The sequence below is a fragment of the Daphnia pulex genome, chromosome 12 (genome assembly GCF_021134715.1).
Source record: "Daphnia pulex isolate KAP4 chromosome 12, ASM2113471v1".
NCBI classification, from domain to species: domain Eukaryota; kingdom Metazoa; phylum Arthropoda; class Branchiopoda; order Diplostraca; family Daphniidae; genus Daphnia; species Daphnia pulex.
The window spans coordinates 10,682,960-10,706,078 of NC_060028.1; the positions used below are offsets into that span (position 1 = coordinate 10,682,960).

General features: G+C 41.7%; 3 protein-coding genes across 5 annotated transcripts; 1 reads left to right on the forward strand and 2 right to left on the reverse strand.

Annotated features, from left to right (window-relative positions):
* The first annotated feature begins 6,834 nt into the window (after positions 1-6,834).
* Positions 6,835-10,950, forward strand: LOC124208793 (uncharacterized serine-rich protein C215.13-like). Its single transcript, XM_046606664.1, has 10 exons — positions 6,835-6,934; positions 7,627-7,754; positions 8,715-8,885; positions 8,966-9,091; positions 9,223-9,459; positions 9,548-9,606; positions 9,770-9,939; positions 10,037-10,175; positions 10,257-10,629; positions 10,710-10,950. Exons 2-10 carry the CDS (start codon positions 7,667-7,669, stop codon positions 10,805-10,807), a joined length of 1,461 nt encoding a protein of 486 aa, XP_046462620.1. The 5' UTR covers positions 6,835-6,934; positions 7,627-7,666; the 3' UTR covers positions 10,808-10,950.
* Positions 10,951-13,270: 2,320 nt separating this feature from the next.
* LOC124208983 (apoptosis-stimulating of p53 protein 2-like) lies at positions 13,271-19,419 on the reverse strand. Of its 2 annotated transcripts, XM_046606854.1 has the most exons (11): positions 19,183-19,402; positions 18,640-18,781; positions 17,506-17,725; positions 16,824-16,989; positions 16,509-16,702; positions 15,782-16,390; positions 15,142-15,696; positions 14,902-15,035; positions 14,617-14,783; positions 14,332-14,531; positions 13,271-14,254 (listed from the first exon to the last, which is right to left on the reverse strand). In XM_046606854.1, the coding sequence occupies exons 3-11, from the start codon at positions 17,614-17,616 to the stop codon at positions 14,216-14,218; spliced, it is 2,175 nt and encodes a 724-aa protein (XP_046462810.1). In that variant the 5' UTR covers positions 17,617-17,725; positions 18,640-18,781; positions 19,183-19,402; the 3' UTR covers positions 13,271-14,215. The 2 variants fall into 2 exon arrangements, with proteins under 2 accessions (XP_046462810.1, XP_046462809.1); XM_046606853.1 differs by lacking the exon at positions 18,640-18,781 and having other exon boundaries at positions 19,183-19,419.
* A 165-nt stretch (positions 19,420-19,584) lies between these two features.
* LOC124208984 (inositol-tetrakisphosphate 1-kinase-like) lies at positions 19,585-22,683 on the reverse strand. Of its 2 annotated transcripts, XM_046606855.1 has the most exons (9): positions 22,350-22,683; positions 21,885-22,018; positions 21,722-21,820; positions 21,507-21,651; positions 21,337-21,432; positions 21,221-21,264; positions 20,997-21,156; positions 20,684-20,920; positions 19,585-20,506 (listed from the first exon to the last, which is right to left on the reverse strand). In XM_046606855.1, the coding sequence occupies exons 2-9, from the start codon at positions 22,008-22,010 to the stop codon at positions 20,253-20,255; spliced, it is 1,161 nt and encodes a 386-aa protein (XP_046462811.1). In that variant the 5' UTR covers positions 22,011-22,018; positions 22,350-22,683; the 3' UTR covers positions 19,585-20,252. The 2 variants fall into 2 exon arrangements, with proteins under 2 accessions (XP_046462811.1, XP_046462812.1); XM_046606856.1 differs by lacking the exon at positions 22,350-22,683 and having other exon boundaries at positions 21,885-22,165.
* Between the last annotated feature and the right edge of the window lie 436 nt (positions 22,684-23,119).

The following is a 23,119-nucleotide window of genomic DNA, read 5'->3' on the forward strand; positions in this document are numbered from 1 at the left end:
AGACCAAAAAATAAAAACGGCCATTGTTCGACACGGTGTGAAAGTTCCGTAACTTGAAATGCGCCGTAATACGAGATGATGTTTCTTTTAATAAAAAATTAGATTTGATTCATTCAAACAGAATCGACACCCGGTGTCTGAAAATACGAATGAAACTCTATACTCTGCATCTACTTGAATATGTAAATAATCTACACGCTGCGAAATTTAACCGATTCCGGTGAGATGGAGAAGCGGAAAGCGTTGGATATATAAATCTCATTAGAGAGTAAACGTGTCGCATCTCAGCATCAAAGGCAAGCAGCAGCACTTTGCGCTTTCACTTTCCCACCTTTTTGGGGTAGGGCGAGTCATGGCGTCGTCAATTGAATTCGGGTCCATCCCACACGGCGTCTCTAATACCAACGTCCGCTCCCATTTGATCAAGTGATGAATTCAGTTATCTCAGTCATAATGCCGCTATTTAAAAGAAAAATATAAACGCCAGCAGCTGCTAGGAGGAAGAAAAATCGAGAAAGTAACTCGACCGCGCAAAATCGTCGAGTGGCGTGGAATCTTGAACCTAAAAGGCTCGACAGTTTGTCTTTCTCATTCATTTTTGACGAGATATATCAAGACGGCGTAGGCGTTAGAGTTAAAAGACTGGCCTACATTTCTTCGAGAAGACCGTGAAAGGCTGAAACTTTCGCCCAATTTTTATTATCATCGCTATGCAGTGGTAATACAAGAATTTGAGAAAAATAAGAAAGGGGGGCTGGTCAAGATGTAGGTGACTGTCATTGACCACTGCTCCGCCCACCTCTTTCCCAGTCACTATCTTATTCGATTCAATTTTATTAACCAAAAAGATGCCTAGACCTTTTTTTCTGGTGTCGAAAGTGGGAAGAAAAAAAGGTTGTGGCCTATGAAAAGTGGTCAGCATGACAACAGGGGTCCCCCCCCCCTTTTCTATTTGATTCATTCATTCCCTGTTATACAAAAATAGCCCGCCGTTATAATGTCTATCCAGCTAGAGAGAGAGAGATGGATGTAGAATATCACACATCACTTCCCAGCGTTATTTTCAAAAGAAATAAAAGAAAAAAAGGTCCACGTATATGTTTGAAATTCGACAATAGGAAGCCATTTGAAAAGAGAAAAATACAGAGGGGAATGTGTGCAAAAGAATTTGCTGTCAGCAGAGCAGCGGCATGACAAAAGCATTTGAAAGTTTTTCTTTCCATTTTCTTATTTTTTGGGAGGGAGTACTACATTTCATGATAGAATTCGAGTTGAACCAAAAGTGAATTCCGAACACGGGTTGAAAATGAAAATAACAAAAATGTGTTACATTTTTACGCCTTTTGGGACCGAACAAGAGTGCCAAATGGTATACGAATTACGTGTTATATATAGCCTTTCTATTATATAAGAAACATAACAACTACCCCAGACAAAAGTTGGGATGGGAAAGTAGGGATGGTGTGAAGGAATAATGATCGGATCTTAATAATAAAAAAGAAATGGGGACGGAACGTTCCCGCCTCTGCCACTCCAAATGGCAGGATCGAGGGCTCTTGTGAGTACCTCGTCGGTAATCGACTATTGAAACGGGACAAAAGCAAAACTCTCTTTTTTCTTGCCCTGCTGGGCCACGTAAAAGAAGCGAATGGCGCGGATCGAGTGTGATGGCCCTTTGCGCCATCACACAATCAGCTGGATTATATTCGATTTACGGGAGTCACGGCTCGGACTCTTCTTCTCGTCGGGAATGAGAAAAAATAACGATCTCCTTTTTATTTTGTATCCGTCCCCCCCTCCGTTCGTGACGTCAACAAGCTTTTCAATCAGTTTCTAAATGTAAAGCGAAAAGCACCGGGGCCCCATTTTCAATTTGGTTGAGGCACAAACGCGAGTTAATGCTCCGGTCGCTTTATATAGATCTATCGGGAGTCTGGGATCTGCTGCTGGGATCCCCCTTTGAAAGGCGAAATAAATCAAATATGCAGCAGGCATACCAGCATGGGGGCAGACTCCGGATCCTATATTCGATCGCCAGGAACGGCCGAGAGTCTCGGCATCAAATGACATCAAGGCAAAGGCGAAGAAGAAGAAGAAGAGGGACGAAATAACCAAGTGAAATTGTATGGATACCTCTTTACAATATTCTATCACGACTATACCATTGACTGCAGAAAATTGATAGCTGCACACACGCGTACGTGTGAGAGGGGGGTATTACAATTATGGGTGGGAAAACTGGTGACGAAAGGATCTATTCTTTTCGTCGGAAGAGCCAGAGCCGAGTGTATTATAGGCGCAGAAGAAAGGCTTCTTCTTCCTACTATACTAATCTACGGTAGACTCCCACTACTATAGAGACTTGGTGATGGTTCGAATGCGCCAACTTTTCAAACCTTCCCTCCTGGCCTGTTGTCCACTCTGTTTCTTGACGTCTAATCGGCTTACAAAGTCGCCATGTTCTTCTTATAAGGCCCCTCTCTCTTTAGATGGGTATAGAAAACTTGCTGCTCAAATCCGCTCATACACAACAAAAATTAAGGAGCCAGAATAAAAAAAAAGTAGGAGCGAGAGAGAGTGAGTGAGAGAATAAGGAGAGTTTTGAAGCCGGAACGGGTGGTTCGGCTAATGGTTTTAAACTGGCCGCCTCCATTTGTTGGACAGCAGAAAGATGGCGCCTTGACAATAGGGTGTTTGATACTACAAAGAGAGTGGGGAGTATTATACGATCTAGAAAAGAGCTAGTGGAAAAAGAGGAAAGGAAGTTGGATAATAAAATGGAGAAAAAATGGGAAAATTGAATTGATCGAAATCTCCACCCCAGCACCAACGGATTATTCATTTTGATACGGATACAATATTATATCGTCAAGAATATACGTTGATCCTTCCATGACGCAACATCCGGCTTCCACAGAGACGTTCTATTTTATTTTTCAAATGTTTGGTAACAGTTTGATTTCCGGCGAGTGCGGATTAAAGGCCAATAAAGAAACTGTGGCAACGGTTATTTTTCCTACAGTTGACAGCATTTCATTGGCTTGGACACACAGCAAACAAAGTCGGTAACTAAATTCCAATTTACTAAACGGTCGACACGTTTAATCGAAGCCTTACTATAGCAACCAAAACTGCTGGTCGTCAAGCAGAAAACTCCACCCCAAAAAATCCTTATGTATAAGATAAATAACGAAATACGCCAAGGAAAAAAAAAACAGGAATGTTTCCAGCACTCTAGCCAATCGATCCTGTGTACACAGCTAGCGTTCCAACTTTTCAGCCGGACAAGTTTTCGGTTCGTCCGAAATATAAGCCGATTTAAGTCTGTTTTTCTCCTTTTTCTTGGAAAAAAAAATGAACAGAAAAGTTTGTTTTTGGAACGAAGTCCTTCAGAACAAAATAATCTAATGGAATAAAGAAACTGCCAGCGAATTTCAGGGAAATGAATAACCAAACTTAAACTTTGACGAATTTTTTTTGTTTTTTGTTTTTCAACTTTTCTTATTCAGCTCCACTGATTCGTTGCTCCTGTGCCGAGCTGATTAAGAGAAAAAGACATGGGTCGTCAGTCGGTGAGGGGTGGTTTGAGGGCAGCCAAAGCGTAAGGCGGGCGTCGTCCTGCGGGCGCCAAAGAGGAGTTGGAAGTGGGAGCGATGTTGCGTTTCTCATGTCAACCCGTTTGGAGCTGACGCAGAATGATATCCCAATGGGATCTGGATGGTCGAGTCATCAGTCTTCTAAAATGAGATACGACGAGAGACGAAGGAGCCCTAGAGAGAGGGGGGACAACATCACCCAGCAAAAAAAAAAAGGATCCTGTAGGAGTCGTCGTCGGACCCTTTTACACGCGTATAGTATATGTATATACACATCTATTCAAGCCGGATGCAATATTCATGACGCGGAAACATCGGCCGTCCGTTCCGGACCCGATATAACGAGCACGGGTTGGTCCCTTAAGGATTCCTTAAGGATGTACCCCCCCCCCCTACCCAATATACTATAAAAATATAGATCTACGTATGCACGAAATCCACAGGCCCTGCTATAAAATCTAGCCGAGAGAGAGAAAAAGAAATAGACAAGACTGACGGAGGGGGGAATATAAGCGCGGAGCCGGTGGGCATTCATGAATAAAGCACGTCGTTGCACTGCTGCACTGTTCTGACGAACGGTGAACTACGTATATATAGTGTATACATATTACACGGGGAAAGCCGATGAGGCCTTACCGGGGCATAGAGCACAGGATCTTTTAGATAATTCAACAAAACAGAACTAACTTTTTTGTTTTGGTTCTCCTTATTTTCAGATGTTTTTCTCCTAATCTTCTTAGAACCAAGTTCAATTTTTCGGGACGTACTGGGGGGATTGGAGACCCAAGGAGTGGCAAGCATAAGGACCCTAATCCCGTCACGGAAAAAAAAACAATAGGGAGCTAAACAAAATTTCACTAGATGCACCCACCGGATGTGGTTTTGATTTCATATTAGTTTGAATATTCATGTGGCAGCAGCTCGCTAACAAATTCACGTCGGAGAAATGAACAAAATAAATCCTTGTGGAAAGTTATAAGGGGAAGACGCAAGGAGCCGAAAACACATCATCAGACCAGATTGGATGAATGTGATGTATCAAATCCTCGATGACAGGGCGGAGGGTATTACAGATGCACATATTAGATTATTAGCCTACAGCGGGAATGACGTTAAAGGCCTATTAAATTAAATGAGGTAGTGAATTAAAAACAATAAATCCTCGTTCGTATTGAGCAAGTATATTCTTTTCCTTTCCCAATTTGAATTCTGTTTTGATTCAAAGGTTTTTTGTTGGTATTTTAAAAAAGTTTTGTAGAAAGTGCTGCCATCTAGCCGTCGGGTATTCTACCAAGTGTAAGGGACGAGTGATTGTGTTCCAAGGTTTTTTCAAACAAGAAAGAAAAATAGGTTAAGATATTATGACGGCAATAAATTACATCGTCGTCCTCTTGAAATGAGATTTTTTTTTTTAAAATTTCCAATTAAATGAGCAACGATGTGAATGTTAAGTTTTGAAAGTATGTCGCATTTAGTCATGTATGAAAACGAGTTTGATCCGCCCGAGATTAGACTCTCTCGAGCTTTTTGCTGACAGCAATATTTCAAATCAATTTCAAAAGCGTCCTTGACGTTTATAACCAAACTTTGATTAAAAAATCGCGAATGTAAATCTCTTTAACGTCAAAAAGAAAAAGAAAACAATTTCAGCAAAGCGGCAAATCATTCAATTCAATATCACCATCCGGCTGGTTGCAATTGACGTCACACCCGGACCCTCTCTCGACTCTTGGGTGTTTTGTTAATATTCATCACGTTCAATAATTCATTTTCCTTCCCTCCCCATTTGAGTCGTCGTCTTTTTTGGCGAAAAGATGCAAAAGCAAAAGAGTCAAAAGAGTCACATCGCGTTCCTCGGTGCTATCCAATACCCAACGACCCGCGCGAGTGCCAGTCAGACCCCCGAAATAAAAATAAAAATACAAATGTTTTTTTTTCTTCCCCCTTCGTGAATTCCTGGCAAGACGTAAAGGCAAATTTGCATGACAACTACCATAGCCCGACACAAGAGAATTGCAGAAGAAAATTCAAGGTTGAATTCTTCCTGGACGCCTACCTACGGTATAGACGTATTATACAATATACACATAGTATAGAAAAACGTATATAATAACAAGTCCTTTCTTCCGCTTTGTGAACGTACTTTTGGGTTTGGCGTATTATTCCTTGGCGCTTATTTCTTGTTACAAACTTATTTCTAGGAAAAAGAAAGACAAACAAAAAAACATTTATGAGAATCATGTCAAAACTTTTACACCGGCTGTCAGCACTATACGACCCGCTTGCCGGCGTTTCAAGTACACCGGTCTTATCTCGCCAAAAAATTTTAACTTTAACCAACACACAAAAAAAAGAATAAGCGGAGATTATATTCAAGAGATTGCAACAAGTTTTCTTCCTTTCCAAGAAATGCGGCGTGTAATTCATTGTCCTAAAGTTCTTCTTCTTCTTCCTCTCATTTTCCAACGGGAGAAATTATCACCATTATATTAGTAAATTACACGGAGAGCGAGGGAGAGAAAAAAACCCGCATAAATATGACGCAGTTGGCGGAGCATTTCGTTCGCAATGGCGCGGGAAGGAAACCCGAATCCAACATTCACGACACATAGCCCAACGGCTAAGCCCAACACACAAAAAAGAATAAGATATACGAAAATTGTTGGCTGGCTTTGTGAGACTGGGCTGCTGACAGGTAATACATTATTAGTAGTATAGGATGTCGCCCCTGGTTGCGCATCTCCCCCTCATCCATTCGAACCTAAACGCTGCTGACGATGACGCCATCGTGAGTAATGTAAATACCCGCCATCGCCGTAAATCTTTGAAAAGAAAATGAATCGATTCGACGTCAAAATTTCACGACTGTCGAGTCCAACCTGGGAACTATACACACAAAAGTCCGCGCTACACATAGTAGTAGAGCTCGATCCATTTTGTCTGTGCAGTGACATTGGCTCTATGGCGGTCGTAAATCAAACGCCAGAAATATCCAATAATCAACATGTCACTTCATTTTTCGCTCTGGTGCGAAATTGTTACGACCGACCAAAACCAAACTCTGCGCCAAACGTCCCTGACAAATCCAATCACCGATTTGATGGGATGATAAAGTAGATCCTAGAGGACTCTCTCTTCCACCTGCGCGCGGGCAAGTAACAAAACAAAATAAAATAAAAGACAGTCGATCAAAAAAGATAGAGAGAGAGAAGATGACATGGCGGCGTGCCTATTGCCTATACCGCCATTCTTTTAATACTGATTGAAGTCTCAAGGTTTGAGGTGTGTTTGTGCCTGGCAAAGCTGTTTGTCTGAACGACCCACACACAGACACTCAGGTATGTAAGTTGAGTTGTTCAATTCCTCCTCTCTCCCGTCCTTGCTGTAAAAGAAAAAGAAATAAAAAGATAGAGAGAAGCTATTCCTGATCTTCGACTGATGACGAGTGATTGAACGAATTGCAATGACATTCAGTAAAATTTGAGCAACGTCACGCTGTAGTAGACTCCCGACTTCCAAGAGACGGTCCCATTCATCGCTGGTTTCTCTTCTCTGGGCTCTGGGATTCCATTAAAGACAATCGTACTAGTCTCCCGAAATAGTTTGACCTTTAAAGAAAAATAAAAGAACGCCTTCTCTCTTGTCTATTGAATGGAAAATTTTCTGAAATAAGAGCAGCAGCACGGCAGAGTTTGTATCCCCTTTTATCTCACGTTGACATAATGTTGCATTGTAGTATAGTTGATCTGGTGTTTAATAGCATATCTGCAGCATTGTTACCGTTATATAAGGGCTCGTTTATCAACATCGACCGCAAATATTGCAGATGTCATGATTGGGGAAATTTACATAAAGGCGCAATGTGAACCACGGGGATCTTTTTTGAAAAGAAAGGTGGGGACGATCGAGAGAAAATGATCGTTTTCTCAGGAAAAAACAACCCACTTCTTCTTCTTCTTCTTTAATTCTACCACGCCCTTACGTCACAACTTTTACAATTTTTTTTTATTTCAAAATTTTTTCTTTTTAGATATTAATTTTATTAGCGTCGGCGAGCGGCGTCGAATAGGATGATGAAACTCGGCTGGATCAACGTAACCTTTAAGCCCCATCTTCTTTCTCTCACGATTGCATTGGCTGTTGTCTGCTGCTCAGCTGGTAAGAATGAAACTTGTTTGGTGGATGCACACACTTTAACGTATACAATTCCCGTCTCTTTACGACATTGTTAAAAACAAAAAGGAAGAGGTTAAAGCATCGGCTTTTACGAGTGCGTAAAACAGAGCCCTCTTTCACAGTTAGAGTATCTCCGCTCTTTTTTGTTTTATTTTTTAACATTCCTTTTGTTCTCATTCGCTTGATTCCACGAGCTCGTACGTGAAATTATGTCGATGATACGTTGTGTCGACCAAATTGGCCCCAATAGTTTGCAGTGCATCTAATCACTTTAACAAGTCATTAAATGTTTAAGCCAAAAAAGAAAAGAAACTCAGAGTCAAAGTTGTAATTTCTAAAAAAAGGGATACAAGATTACGCCCAGGTTTCTTTTATTTTTTATTATTTTTCCCAATCAATTTAAACAATTAAACAATCTCTCGCCAAAAAAGAAAAAAAACTTTTCCTCGTCTTCGCAATTAATTCGTGATTAGTTACACCGGCCATTTTTGTTTTGTTTTCTACAGTCCCCCCATTGTCTCGTTTTCACGTTCGCCCATCGGAGAATTTCAATGTCAACTAATAAAACGCGAAAATGTTGTTACGATAAAAAGATCTTTCGTGGTGGTAAGCTAATTTATTCCGGCGCTCTTGTGTATAAAAAAGCGTATCCACTCGAGAGAGTTTGGCAATGACGATCAATGCTAATTTTATTTGATTGTAAAATTCAAAAATATGCGGCAGAGATCGACACAGCCACACCCTTAGAGCGTTTTTCACATCAAATCGACCTTAGCAACCATTCATCGGAATGTCAATGCAACTGATGGCCAGTCTATAAACACAATCGGTATGCATTACAATGTCGAGCGGGGGTCTCTATCTTAATATTCTAATGCCAAAACTAACCAGGAAATTCAGAATAATGACTCGTTTTCATGTGTTTTGGCTTTCTTTTTCCAGGAAATGAAGGAACCGACAACAAGACGACGCTACCCTTCAATAGCAGTTCACTCCATCATCACACGCTCAACGGATCATCGCCTACTACCTTAGCCATGGCCGATTTTGGTCATTTGAATATGAATCAAAGCCGCGATGAAAAGATACACAATTTGAGAGCAGAAAATCAAGGTGAATCAATCAGAAAAGTCAGTCCATTTAAGGACAACAAACAGTCGACGTTATTTTTTAAAAACTAAACTTGTCTCTAGTCCCAACTTTTAAAAATTATACAATCACCACTAACCATCCTACCACATCCAGAGTTCTCAGCACGCGTTCTCGATCGCTGTCCAATCATTCGACTGTTGCCAACGCCACCATTTCGCCAATTAAAGGTACCACAACCACCCGAGAAAGAAAGAAAAGATTCACACGAAAAAAATAAGCGCAGTGGATCAATAATTGAAATCAGGTTGAAGTAATTTTGTTGTTGCTTAAACCCATTTTTTATTATGTTGGGAACCAGGAAATTCCTCTACAAATCCTTGGCTCACACGGAAACCTTCCACTCACGCGGAAACCCTAAATGTTACCAACAAACGCGAAATCGGAATCAATCCCGAGTCTACTGCTGGCTATCGTGAAATTACAATTGAACCTGCAGCAGACCAGTTTCACCCAAGAAACGGTTCATCAAGTACAACCTCACCTTTGGATTGGAATTCCACCAACACTACTACTCGGACGAATAGAAGCACGGAAGGTAAAAGTCGATCTTATATATGTAACATGCAAATTATCCAACGCCATGACCTTAAACCTTTTGGGTGGGAAATTTCAAATATGTAAAGGAACGAATATGTTCGACTGGAACCATCCTTCATCCAGACTGTCTACCACAACTGAATCAGTAATGATTATTTTATTTTTATTTTAAAAGACAAAATATGTTTTTAGTAATAAAATACTAAAAACTCTTTTAAAAAGAGATAAGAAAAACACAACAAAATTTATGGGACTCGGTATGCTGGCGCTCGTTCGACTCGGACTTGTTTTTCCATATTATAATTTAGGTTTGGGGATTTCCATTCCATAACAGCACGGACCGTAGCAGCGGGACCTTCAACTCGTCAACGTCAAGCAAAACTACTACTACTACTACTCCTCGTCTGTCGTCGCTATGGCGTAATACCACGTCTACCAGACCGTCGGCTAAAAAGTTCCTTACCGGCACGCCTAACCAGTAAATGGTTTTACAAAGATATTTCAAGATCACGAGAGAGAGAGAGGCATCCAATTTCACCTTTTTTCTTTTTTTTTAATTTTTGAACGTTGCGCAGATTCTCATCAAAGTCTGAACGAGGAGAACCTTGGAATAATAGCGAGACCCATGGGCAAAATCATTTCAATTCGATCGTCAACGTCCGCGTAGATTCAAGCGCCGAGACCTTGGAGAAAATTATTCGTCTAGAAGCGGCGGTTAGTAATTTCAAAACACCAAGGCAAATTAGCCTGTTCAAATAATAAGCGCGTGTCACGTTTGTTGTTACACGATAAAAGATCGCCAGGAAAATGGACGACATGGAGAAAATGGCTAGAGCCATGGCGGGAGATTTGAAATCGAGATTGAACCGACTGGAAGCCACTCTGCTCAACAATCTCGAATCGCGGCGATCGAGGGCGGCCGATGAGATGAAGCAACACCTTGAATCCGTGATCGACGTTAAAAGTCAAACACTGCGCACCGAATTGAAAAATTTCAAATGCGCTCACCACCAGGATGTTGCGGACGCCGGGACCGTTCACGCCCAGACAACTAACGAGCCGATCGAGCTCAAGATTGGACAATTGAGAGATTCGCTACATACGCATCAACCTCCCATGGAAATGCAAAGAAATTCGGATGTAAAATCGAGTCTGGCCGAGTGGCGAGGTGAGTAACCTTTTTAGAGCTCTTTCTTTTTCTTCCCCTTTCGTGTTTATTTTTTGAAATTTTTGAATTTGTATTCACAGCAAAGCGCACAAAGTTGATGGAGAGATGGGAAAGTAACTTTCAAAGAGGCTCCCAGAGGAAATCGACATCTAAAAGATCTACTCGCAACCTGTCGTAAAGTAAAAATTCGTACCTTTTTATTTTATTTCTCCCGTTTTTTTACGTGTTACTTGTGCGTGTGTGATGGGTTTGCGCCATTTGGGCCGTTTAAGATGTAATATAAATATCGTTTCGAAAAATAAAAAGATTCCTCTTGCGCTACTCCTTGCTTGCTTGCCGACTCGTTTAAAGTTATATTAGTCATGCAATCTTAGACGATTCAAGATGCGAAACGAGTTGAGTGAAACATTCCTATATACATTAGCTGTGGCCTATTCTGTATAATATGCACGCTTTGCTGCTCCACTAGGCAGCTGGCGAATGTGTAATCTCTCCCGTTTAGACACGGGCACACCAGCCGAGCGAGGAAAGAAAAGCCTTTTTTTCCCCATCAGCTAAAACACATAGAAGCCGGAGCTGTGTGACACCTGCGCAAGTGTCTCGGGTAACGGTCTTCTCGTCTATGAAATACAAAAGTTCTCTTGTATTAATTCTCTTGTTGCTGGACTGCTGGCCATGTGGAGTATTTTGGGTTGAGGGAGGAAAATGAGCGAGACATTTGTCTGAGCTGCTACTGCAACAGTTGCTATTACGATGCGGTCTATAGAATTAGAAAAAGAAAAGCGGATAAAAATCGTAGCCTTTTGGGTGTGTGTATTTTATTATCACACAATTTCTTTTTCGTTGGTTCGTTCGTTTTTTCTTGTTGGTGTAAGTTGGGCTTTCGCCAAAGGCGCAATGGCGCGACTAAAAGCCATCAACAAATCGTCCGTCTCGCCCAAACAACAGGCATTGAAAATAGTATAGCAGCCGGCCCTCAGCGGTACGTTGGGCAACCCAAGGATTTCATTTCTGAAACCACTTCATAAAATGCAACTAACGTCTAATAATAAGACAACAACAACAACCCAAAAAAGACTTTCAAAAAACCCGAAACCAGACAACAGAAAAGAGTGAAGACATTGAGACGATCCGCACGATCAAGTAGTTGCTGATTGGACAATTAATACGGTATTTTTAACGCCACAAATCACGAGCCAGAGAGAAAAAAGAACCAAAATCCATACCAGTCGCCTTTTACTGGCAAAGGGTTTTCCATCGATGAATCGATGCAGCAATGCGGAAAAACGTAACGGTTCATTCCTCGACTGCAGTACTGCCAAGTTGTTCAATAAATTCTTTGCCGGGAATCAAACGGATGAATCAAGTGAAAACAAAAGAACCCCCCAAAAAAGTATTACGGCCCAGTTAGATTAAGTAGAACACATTAAGTCGACACACAAAAGATTTTTTAACCAGTATTTATCGGGGTTTTGTGTGTGTATACACACACATACATGCACATGCCGAGGAATGCAGCAATGACTCTCTCTGGTACCTCTATACGAAGCCGACAAAATGTTATTATTCAGTTTTAAGGTCACGCACGCTCAGGTTCGAGAGCTGCTACAGAGAATTTTACACGGAATTCGACGGAATGCTAACACAACTTTCTCTGGCTGAAATTGTTTTACACTATCACTAAATAGCCGACGAATTCCAGCGAATAAAAATGTCGAATTTTTTGTTGGTTTCGTTTCAATTTGAATTATCGATAAATTAGAAAGAACTCGTGATTTTCGTCAGGGCCATCTTTACTATCGTGAAATAATCAAGAAAAAATCTACGATCTCTGACCTCCTAAACTGGAAAAATAAAAAAGGACTAGCTCGTGTCACCATTTGACGATTTGGCGTTCGTTCGAACGCGGCGAAAAATCCTGTTTGACTCGCTCCGCGTTATTCTTGAACACCTCGCGCCGTCCCGAAAATACAACCGGGTAGTATCTAGTAAAAGAAAAATAAAAAGGAAATAACCGGTCCCTTGTAATTATATTGCATTCGCTTGGTTGCCGTTAAGAGTCCACTTAGAACTGATTGCGCAAACAGGTTCCGACGGCACGACACACGCACGCGGGATTTCGATAGTAAAATGGAAGAACAGCTGAGATGCATCAGCGTTAAAAAAAGAACTAGACGAGACGTGTGTGTGTGTATATAAAAAAAGAGCCCCATTCCCCGACAACATTTTTGGCTTATAAAAAGAAACGTGTGTGTGTGTCTAGTCAAATAGTTTTGTCATTAGTTCATTCTTTTCCTTACGGACTAGAAAAGAGATAACGAGTTGGGTCGTACAAGACATTTCAAGAATGGTTATGGTGACTTAATCTAAGAAAAGTCATCTTCCCAATAAGACGGAGTAGTAGGGACGACCAGAAAAGAAAAGAGGAAATTCTTTGACAGGATAAGGACAATCGGATCACGTTATCCGGAATTAATGAATAAATTGAAAGAGAACAGGTTGAATATCAACACAAACAAACCGAAACGCCGAAATACGAAGAAAAACTAGCACAGAAACCCAATCGGGATTTGTATCTGTAACCTGGTAACCTTTTCTATTCTCCCGAAGAGAACCAAATAAAAGCGACCAACAACAATAATAATTTTTGCAAACCTGCTACGTGGGCAGGCGAAAATGTATTGCAGTAGTGAGGCGAATGTTTTTTTTTCTTTTTCTTTCCTTTTTTTCTAGTACGGCACATTACAACATTATGAGAAAGTTCACCTCTCTACATCATCACCAGCTCAAACTCAATCACTAGAACATTGTGTTTCATCTTCCTCTTTGTTTTATATGCATAAAAAGGTATTAAAAAGCAAAAATCGTGACCGACGACGACGGGCAAAAAAGTGGGGGGGGAGCATTCTGCCTTTTAAAACAGAAACTTGAATGGCGGGGATCCAAACAGAAAAGGAAAAAAAAGGCACAACAACAACAAGTGTGTAAGGGTGAGAAGGGTGGCATAGGAAAAAAAAAGATGGGAAAATATAGCGATACCTTAAAGCGATATGTGACGCAGCATGGGGTCAGATTAAAAGTGGCGATAAAAGAAAAAAAAAACTTTTCCTTCCTTTTGGAGGCTATTGAGTTTCCAACATCCAAAAACAAGTGTTTTTTCTCAACATATACAGGGAAGAAGAAGACGAAAAAAATTTCTTGTTCACACAGATAATCTTTCCCGCGCTATGAGGAAGTCGAGAAATTCATTTTTTTTACACGCCAATTTACGAGATTTTTTTGTTGTTTCGGTTTTTCTAGGGCGGACGGGACCAGAGAAAACAACAAAAAAAGAGATTGTCAAATTGTTGAGATTGTCAGTTAGCAGGCGCAATTAGACAAAAAAGAAATCGGTTTTGCAAACGAATAGGAAGTCTATCAGACTCACGAGAGAGAAAAAACAAACAAAAGGGAAACGGATAAACGGGGGCGGATATAAAAATGAAATAAAAACCGAGATGTTGTGGGTGTGTGTAGGTGTGTGTGATGGCGAGTAACGCAGACGGATGCAGATCATGATGGATACAAACGAGCGCGTTGGTGTTCATCATTCTTCCGATTCCTTACGCTTCATCCGAGGGTAAAGCTAAAATAAAAACGGACGGTTTTCATTTTGATTTGCCAATCGGAAACAAGAGAGGTCAGATGAAAAATGGGACTTACCCCGAGTAAATTGCGAGGCACGTAACCCTCGTGATCGTTGAGACGGGACCACCACCATTCGCGTTCGTAGTCGTCGCCCTTCCGCAACACGACGAGCTCGTCTCCCATCCGGAAAGTCAACTCATCCGTGTTCTGCGCCTCGTAGTCGTAAACGGCCGACACTCGACCGCCGTTCAAAATGCCCAGTTTCTCCTGGATGCCTGGAAAAAATATAAAACCCCCCGTTGTAGTATGAGAAAAACCAATCACCGCTACAAGCAACCGAAAACAAGTTGTTTTCCTTACTGTAAAGATATTCCGAACATCCATCGAAGCCTTCTTCATCCTCCTCGCACTTTTCGGCGGCCGTCTCTTGATCGCTGAGCGTGGCCGCGAAAATACAAGCGCCGTGCTCTACCAGGAACTTCACCATGGCCAAATTGTTGCACGAGGCGGCGCAGTGCAAAGGCGTCCTACATTTTGTTGTTTTGTTTTTCGCCACAAGAAAAAGTAAGAATCAATCAATCAATCATTTGGCGGTTAACAGAAGCCAATAAACATGTTTCCTTTTCTCTTCTCTCTCTTGCTTACCATCCATCACTGTCTTGGGCGTTGACGTCACAACCAAGCTCGACGAGGAAGCGCACGATTTCTAAATGACCGGCGCATATGGCGTTGTGAAGCGCTGTAATTCCTTCGTCATTGGCAGCACTGGGATTAGACACCTACGATCAAAAAAAAGTTTAAAAATAAACGGCCAGTTTTCATGTGTGTTTTCTAATTCCAATTTTTCACGGGTTCATCTCGTTTGTAACGTGGGAACTAACATACCTCTAAGGCCGTCTTCTTAACGAGCTCCAGTTCGCCTTCCAACGAAGCATCCAGCAGCAAAGCCAAGGGATCGAAACTGACTCGCCGAGACTTTCGCAAAGCGTCGGCTGTACCGCTCTTCAAATTACCCTTGCGCAATCGACGGGCAACGCCTTCCAACGGTGGTGAGGGATCATGGGTGTCTGTCATTAGCGCGGCCGCTCCTTGATCAGCCCCCAAGTCGTCGTCGTAGTTGGACGTAGTCGGATGTTGTTGTTGTTGATGCCCGGCTGCCATGGGAGATTCGCCCGATTGATCGGGAAATGCCGCCACCCTTTCGTCTCCTTGATCTATTTGCGGATGAGACGTTGGTGATTCATCCTGCAGCATCCGCTCATCCTCTTGATCCATCGTCTCTTCCTTCGTCATCTCGCCCAGGAATTCTGGCGGTTGAGATGGTGGCGGAGGTGGCAGAGGAGGTGGCGGAGGTGGAATTACATGTTTCTTCAGCGTTAAAGGTTTCGGTTTGAGGGGAAGCTCCGCTTTGGCCAGCAAATAGTCCACACTCTTCTCATCCTGAAATGCACATCAATAAATTTAAAGAAATCGCTCCACTTCCCAAGCTCCAAGAAAATCGGTGGCGGTGAGAAAAGAAACTTACAGAAGAGGGTTGGGGGGATGCGTCGATGGATGAATCTTTGTCGGGATTTTGCCTGGGAGGCAAAAGTGGTTTGTAATTCACGGCGGGTTTTGGCGGGAGTGCGGGCTTTTCGGCCACCTGCGGCGGGACCGAGGCCACTTTCAGACTCTTCATCATCGTCGGCGACCCTCTCTTGTTGTTATTGTTGTTATTATTGTTGTTGTGAAAGTTCATGGGGACGAAACGGGTGTTGTAGGGCAGCGTCTGATATTTGGGGTCGTTCTTGCTGAAATCCGTCACGTCATCGTCGCGCTGGTCACTAATGTTCGACTGTTGTGACTGTTGTTGTTGTTGCTGCTGACGATTGAACGGCTCGATGGCCGCCACTTGCGACACGGAATTCTTCACCGGCCTCTGCTGCTGCTGCTGGGACAGAACCTTGTTATTCTTCTGTGACGCATCACTGAGTTGGTTGGCCAGCTGCTGATTGAGCATCTTCTTCCGCTGGAGTCGCTCCCGAAGTTCATTAATTCGAATTTCCATGTCGCCAACGTTTTCACGATTCTCCAACAGCCTGGCCTTCTTTTCCTTCAGATCGGCCGCCTTTTGTTCGTTCAGCTTATTCCGATACTGTTTTTCACCAAACGGCAAAAATAAATAAACACGGGTATTAAAATAAAAGATTTTTTGCCAGAGGGCGGATCGAAATGGAGGGGGGGAAGTAGTCAAAATAAAAAAATAACAATACCATCAGCTCGGCTCGGAGACGTTCAAGGTGAAGCTGAACAAAGTAAGCTTTGCTTCCCGGATGAGCCTGGGCGTGGTGAGCCTGAGCGCTGAACTGTTCCAACTGCCGCGTTAGATCCTCCACCTGGGCCGCCGCCATACTCAGTTCCTTCTCCTTCTCGTTGAAGAGCGCTCGAATCGACGTCAAGTCGGCAGCTGTGGCGAGAAGGTAGTCCGAAAGAAAGAAAAATATTCAAAAGAGTTACGATCATCATCAAAAGGAGGCGATCATAACGACGATAAGAAAATATTTTTTTTTTGCGCGCCAGTCTCTTACAGAGTGATCCGTTGGTGATCCGCTGTTGGTCGACCTGGCCCCGCAGTGCGCGCAGCTTGCGCAATTTGGCCTCCTGGGCTTCGACTCTCTCGCGCAATTTGCGAACTCGCTCCGCCTCGCTGCTGGTGGCACTAGCGTCATTGACGGCCTGGACCCCCTCCTGCACCTGTTTAAACATGTACGCAGATTGGACAATGAACCACAACGAGAACAAGGCGAAAATGCGACTCGCAATCGCAGCAGCACAGCGTATATATATATATAATCACTATTGAACAGTTATAAGAGCACAAGCGGGACAGTCGCGGGTCTTTCTCCCAGGAGCTACTGCCACCCCGGCAATTAAAAAAGAAAGGCTCCTTTTCGTGACCGACTGCAATCATCCGTGATTGTGCATTCTTCTTTTAGAAGACAATTGGCCAAGGCAATTAAACACGTGAAAATACACATAACTGTTGAATACAATTCTCCAGCTGCGAGCTGCTACTTTCTCCATCAAACTGTTGTTTTTCTTTTCTAGTTTTTAAAGAGCGACATTGCAAACAATGAGAAGGCCAAAACCATTTAGTTACGACATACCCAAACACACACACACGGAAATCAAAAGAATTGTTTTTCTTGAGTTTCTTTCTAGGCAATAATTTTTTTTTTTTTTTCAAAAATTTGTTGTAAGTTTCTTTACCTGTCGTAAACGATGCTCGCGGGCTGCAATCAGCCGGGCTTGAGTGTCCAACTGCTGCTGCTGCCTGGCGGCCAAGGCCTGCAATTCACTGGTGGTCGGCTCGCCTCTCATTTTTTGACTCGGTTGTTCCGTCGTTTTTGTTTTTGTTCACCCCACCAATGAAATGAAAAAAATCCTCTTTCACTCGACAAACTGAGCTGAGCTTTAGCTTCCGGGCATCCTAAATTTATTGAAAGGGCAAACAGACAGACAAAACAGTCAATACATGTTGATTAAAAAAAAAAAAACTACCGCATAGTTGTGACACAACAACCCCACCGCAGACAACTTTCCCGAAAAATCGTGTTTGAAAGGAATGGAAAGCTTTCGCAGTCAAAAATACATACGAACGATGTGCGGTTATCGGATTCTTTATGAGAAGAAGAAGGAAGAAGAAAAAAAAAACAAGTGTCACGGCGCGGTTATAACCTGGCGTGAGAGAAGCTTTAAAGAATAAAAAAGCTCTACTCCGCCTAGAAAGGGATGGTTAACCTACTGCCCTAGGTGAAATAAAGAAAAAGAAGACCCGGATTTCTTGAATTCTCTCCTTCCAAAACGGCCGTCCAATTTGCATCGACACAACACGCTACGACCGCGTTCTCCTTCTGATCGATTCCCCCATTCCTTTTTCCCCTAGCTCACCCACCTCTTAGCTAACTACGTTTAACCACAGCCCCCTCTTTTCCATCATAAATAAGATTAAGTCTTGAGCGAAAAAAAAAACGACATTTCTGTTTGCATTATGAATAAACAAAGTCGACAGAGAAGAAGAATCAACACAGGGGAGTAGAAAAAAGGTAAAAGAAAATGAAGGACGCTAAGGGTCAGTTCATGTCCCGCGGACATCCTACTTCTATTTTAACGGGCCGAGAGTGTATATAGTGCCTTACGCCTTGTGTGTGTTACACATGTTCCTACATCTTTTTGGCGCCCAAAGGTAAAGCTCACAGCACCATTCAGACTCGTGCGTATGGAAAACAAAAAGGAATTCAGATTACACACACCGAGTATCGAGTAACAAAATAACGAATAACTTATTGCACACAGCATGCCAAGTATTTAAGGTGACGCCCAGAAAAGAATTTTTCGACGTACCAAACGACAGACAAACAGCTCAGCAAAATGGCCAATCAACCTGCTGCTAGCTGGTGGACAAGTGGGGGAGAGAATAACACGAGATCGAACGGCAGCTTTTGAAAATAGACTCAACAATGGAGACTTTGCTTTTGTGTTTGATCTAGAATAGAATAGCAAAGCAAAATCAAAAGAGTTGAACGGCTCGCTGGTGCATTCCACCACCATCACCAACCGAATGGTGGGTGTTTGAAAAACTAGACGACCAGAATAAAGTAGAGGTAGGCGTGAGAGGGAGGGAGGAGGCCCGAGGGGATTGAAATTCCATAAAGTTAGCAGGCTTAATGAATAAAGAAATTGGCACGTTTTTTTTTTTTTTTAATTTTTACGACAGATATTCTTTTCTCACGATCTAAAAGGAAAACCCGACATTTTAAATTCCCAACAACGTGTAGTCCAGCAATTTCTTTCAAGCCCCCGAAACGTTGGGTACTAGCCCCAACTCCACAACACAGAGATTAAAAATGGCCGGAATTGACAGTGTGTTGAACGCTAAATACGTACACGAGAACTGAGAGATTTCCAACGTGACGCTGCTTCAAAGATCAGTGTACAACTGATGGATATTTCCTTCCTATTTCCGGTTTCTCTCGCTCGAACAATCACCACAAATCTCTATGTGCACTCACACACAAACACACAACACAACACTCTCTCTCTGACGATCACACAAGCGATGCACTTGCTGGCTTTGACCGAGAGCGTAGACAAACTGCAGGTTTTCGACGAATAAACCAGCAAAATGGAAGGTAAAATGTGGGAGGGGAGAAATGCCGAGCCCCTCAGGAGGGGAAACTCTTCAGCCATCTAGCGTTCAGCATTGCCAACCAAAAAACAAAAGAAGTGGTTTGAAAAAACGAAATGAATACCTGTTTGAAAAAGAAAAACGACAACGAGACACATTAATAACTTTCTTTTCTTTCTTTATTATTCAAATTTCGCGAAGAAAAATGCCTTGACCGATCAACCCTCTGACAAAATCAACAGCACTTGATGTGTGGGATACATAATGCCTCGTTTTTAATTAAAAAAAAAGGTTAGACATGGATGTTGGAAAACGCTACCGTTGAAATAGCAAACAGGAAGAACATCAAGTGTGTGTGTGGAAGGGATGGGATAAAGAAAAGATAAGCCAATGACGTCGTCCCGACTTAATAGGACATTTCCCCACCAGTACTTTTGGACACACATTTTCTTTTTTCCAATTCATTTAAACAGGAGGAGTTGAGACGGAAAATATAATATACACAAGGCACCTAGGAGCTCATCTATATCAATCGATAGATCATCATTGTATATACGTTTGGGATAAAACTTGGAAACTGATTATATTTTGCAGACTAAATGGCTTTCGACTTCTGTTTTGTCCTACAGCCGAAAACACACTCGAAGAATATATATATATAAATTGTGTAGATGTATACAAAAGCAAAAGAAAAATAAACATAAGAGATGAAAAATTGTCGCAATGGCAAGGCTGTGTACTCCTGTATCGTCACGATGGAAAGGCGCAATAATTACGCCTTTATTTTTGTTGTTGTTTTCCCTTTGGGTTTGTTTATCTCCAACCAAATCTAACTGATGGTAGCACTGGTGGAGTTGAAAAGGGCCGACGACCGTTTCACCCGCGAGCCTTGATTGTTCTGCTGGTGGCGTTTCTCGTCGCTAGAGTCTCCAGTATCGATGCCCGAGTCCTCTTCTCCCACACCGCTGGAGGAGGAGGAGGTGGTGGTAACGGAAGATGAAGAGGAAGACACCGGACTCGACTCGACTATTTCCTTGAGTACTTCGGTGACGTGAGTGAAGAAGTCTGGAACGCCTTCATAGCCTGAGAAAAAAAGCAAAACGAACCAGACACACAAAACAGATCAGTTGGCTGAATGCTGTTATCAGACACCCTTCAAATAAGATTAAGTTACGTCAGCGGCCGAAAACAAGGACAGCAAACTGATAGGCTGCCCAACGCAAACTGGCTTAATCCTATTAGACTTGTTTGGGTTAATACCTGGAAATGCATTGATATCGATAATGGCGTAATGTCCAGTGCTCTTTTCTACGACAATGTCAACGCCGAAAAGGTTCATTTCTAGAGCGAAACGCAGCATAGAAATCACTTTATCAAGTAACTCTCCGCTGGTAGTTGGACGGACATCGCTTTTCTCGGCGTCGTCTAAGACGCTCAGAAGGGAGACGGAATCAGGTTTCGATACATCGTGGCTGTCGAAAAAAATAGTAGGTCTTTCTGCGATACAACAAAGAAACAAGACATCAAAGCTCTGAACAAAATATGTAAAGAATGTCGATTTCTAAAATTATACCGGCAGCGCTAAAGTTCTTTAAAGAAGGTCGTTCGACCACAAAGTATTTCTTGCCTATAACAAATATTTTAAAAAGCACGGCATCGTGGGGAATAAAAGTCTGAGCAACACATGGTGGTTCGCAGTCTTTGACTGCTCCTTCGTGAAATATTATTGACATCTGTAAAGATAAACAGTTGTCCAATTAACTGGTTCATAAAAAAGAATAAACTAATAAACCATACCTGATGAGCCATTTTGGATCCATGGGCAACAGCAGGTTTGCATACTATAAAAGGATGAAGAAATATAATTTATTGTAATTTGAATTGATGTCAGAAATACAGTAACTTTTTATTACCAAATGGATATCTTACTCCAGCTTCTCTTAGTTTTCTGATGTTTTCGTCAACATCAGAACTAACAAGATCAACAAATGGAGGGACAAATACTTCACCTGAAATATTAAAGAAAATGTGAATACATTACACAAAAAAAAGAAAGTAAACACACAAGTCTGATAATACACACCAGCCTTATGCAGATCACTGTTGTTGATTTTGCTGTATGTTTGATATCTGTCAAGGAGTTGGCGAAGATTGTCAAATGGATCAATGATTTTTATTTTGGGATTGGCACAAATAAAGCGTTCAAAAGACTGAACTATAGTAAGACACTGCAAAAAGAATTCAAAGTTAGAATACTGTTAAGGAAATTAGTTTGTTTGAACTCAAATTTATAATTACTTCAGGATCACCAAGGTCTGCTTGTGCAATAACATCAGTCATCTTATGAATAATGGCAGAAAATGGACCTTGCTCTTCAATTGGAAGAGTAAAATTAATCTATGAATAGCAAAAAATGTCTGTACAACCTGTGGAATTGTTATGCATTATTAATAATAAATACCTTGACCAGCTCAAGTCCAGCTTGATCACAAATCCCGTGAAACTCTTCCAAATTAAATTTCTTGCTTTTCTTCTCACTAAACCAATAGCCAACTCTGTGCCGTGGCATAATACTTGTGGAATCCATGATGACAGCTATTGAACGTTAAAAGAAAAACTGTTAAGCTTTCTTGCCAATAGAAGCCAAGCTAATAATTGAAAACAACTAGCATGTACAGTGGAAACTTCACTGCCACTGATATAGGACCAAAGAAAGATTTACACATGTCTCTCTCACAGATTAACATAGGTGATTGCGCAAACCACAAGTGATAAGAACCCACACACTGTTGATACACAATCTATCATATAGAGCATAACCCAGTTGTGGTTAAAAAAAACAATTTTCCTTCAACCCTCTCAAGGCGTCAAAAAAACGACGCCACAAATTATCAAATCAAACCGTTAACTCTATCTTAATTACTACCTGCTTCGTATATCGTCACGTGTACAGTAAAGGTAAACCTTTCACAGCACAGTATTCAATAAGGCCAATCGGAAAGACCAGCAAAAGTTTGGCGTTTTCCATAGGCTCGTCGGCACTTTCTATCCGTTCGTTGATAACGATAAATTTTAAAGAAAAATCACGATCTTAAAACTATCGCTGGCAATTGCGATTGTGTATACACAACACACGCACACCCGGTTAGTATCCTAGAACGAGACCCAGCCAGCTACAGCAAGACAGATTAAAAGGATATGTCAGGCAGAAATTTTGAGATATCGTTCCGCGCAACGATGCAACAACGGATTTTTTTGTCAAGTCAGTTTTCAAAAAAATAAACTGTTTTTGTTTTAAAATTATTTAAAAAATATAATCAAAAGAAATCTGAGAAACAGAACTTTCACTGCAAAAATCCCGCACGGTAGCCTTGAAATATTAATAATAGCCCGAATCGCTGTTTTTATGTGAGTGAGCTTGGCCAGAGTAAAGAAACGAAAAATGTAAACTAAAGAAAATAATTTGTTAAAACAAAATTCTGCGACGTTACTTTTGCGACGCATCTACTATCACGAGAGAATGGCGTAGGCGTTATGCGTTATTCAACTAAAGGGCACCGTTTATCCCAAACTCACGATTATCGACAATTAAAATCACGTTTCTCGTAAACAAGTCTTTCAGACGTAAAATAACGCATGCACTGTGCTGCAGTTGCATGTTGCATCATAAAACTCCCTTTACGGAATGTATGTCAA

Bases quoted from the DNA above. Each gene is read 5' to 3' on its own strand.
- LOC124208793 (XM_046606664.1), top strand. From the start codon at position 7,667: ATGATGAAACTCGGCTGGATCAACGTAACCTTTAAGCCCCATCTTCTT. The intron at 9,092-9,222 runs GTACCACAACCA...GTTGGGAACCAG, and splicing joins CACCATTTCGCCAATTAAAG to GAAATTCCTCTACAAATCCT. The intron at 9,607-9,769 runs GTAATGATTATT...ATTATAATTTAG, and splicing joins TGTCTACCACAACTGAATCA to GTTTGGGGATTTCCATTCCA.
- LOC124208983 (XM_046606853.1), bottom strand. From the start codon at position 17,616: ATGAGAGGCGAGCCGACCACCAGTGAATTGCAGGCCTTGGCCGCCAGG. The intron at 16,391-16,508 runs GTATTGTTATTT...GGTGAAAAACAG, and splicing joins GTCTCCGAGCCGAGCTGATG to TATCGGAATAAGCTGAACGA. The intron at 14,532-14,616 runs GTAAGGAAAACA...TATTTTTTCCAG, and splicing joins ATGTTCGGAATATCTTTACA to GCATCCAGGAGAAACTGGGC.
- LOC124208984 (XM_046606855.1), bottom strand. From the start codon at position 22,010: ATGGATTCCACAAGTATTATGCCACGGCACAGAGTTGGCTATTGGTTT. The intron at 21,433-21,506 runs GTGTGTATTATC...TTAATATTTCAG, and splicing joins CAGTGATCTGCATAAGGCTG to GTGAAGTATTTGTCCCTCCA. The intron at 20,921-20,996 runs GTATAATTTTAG...GTTGTATCGCAG, and splicing joins AAAGAACTTTAGCGCTGCCG to AAAGACCTACTATTTTTTTC.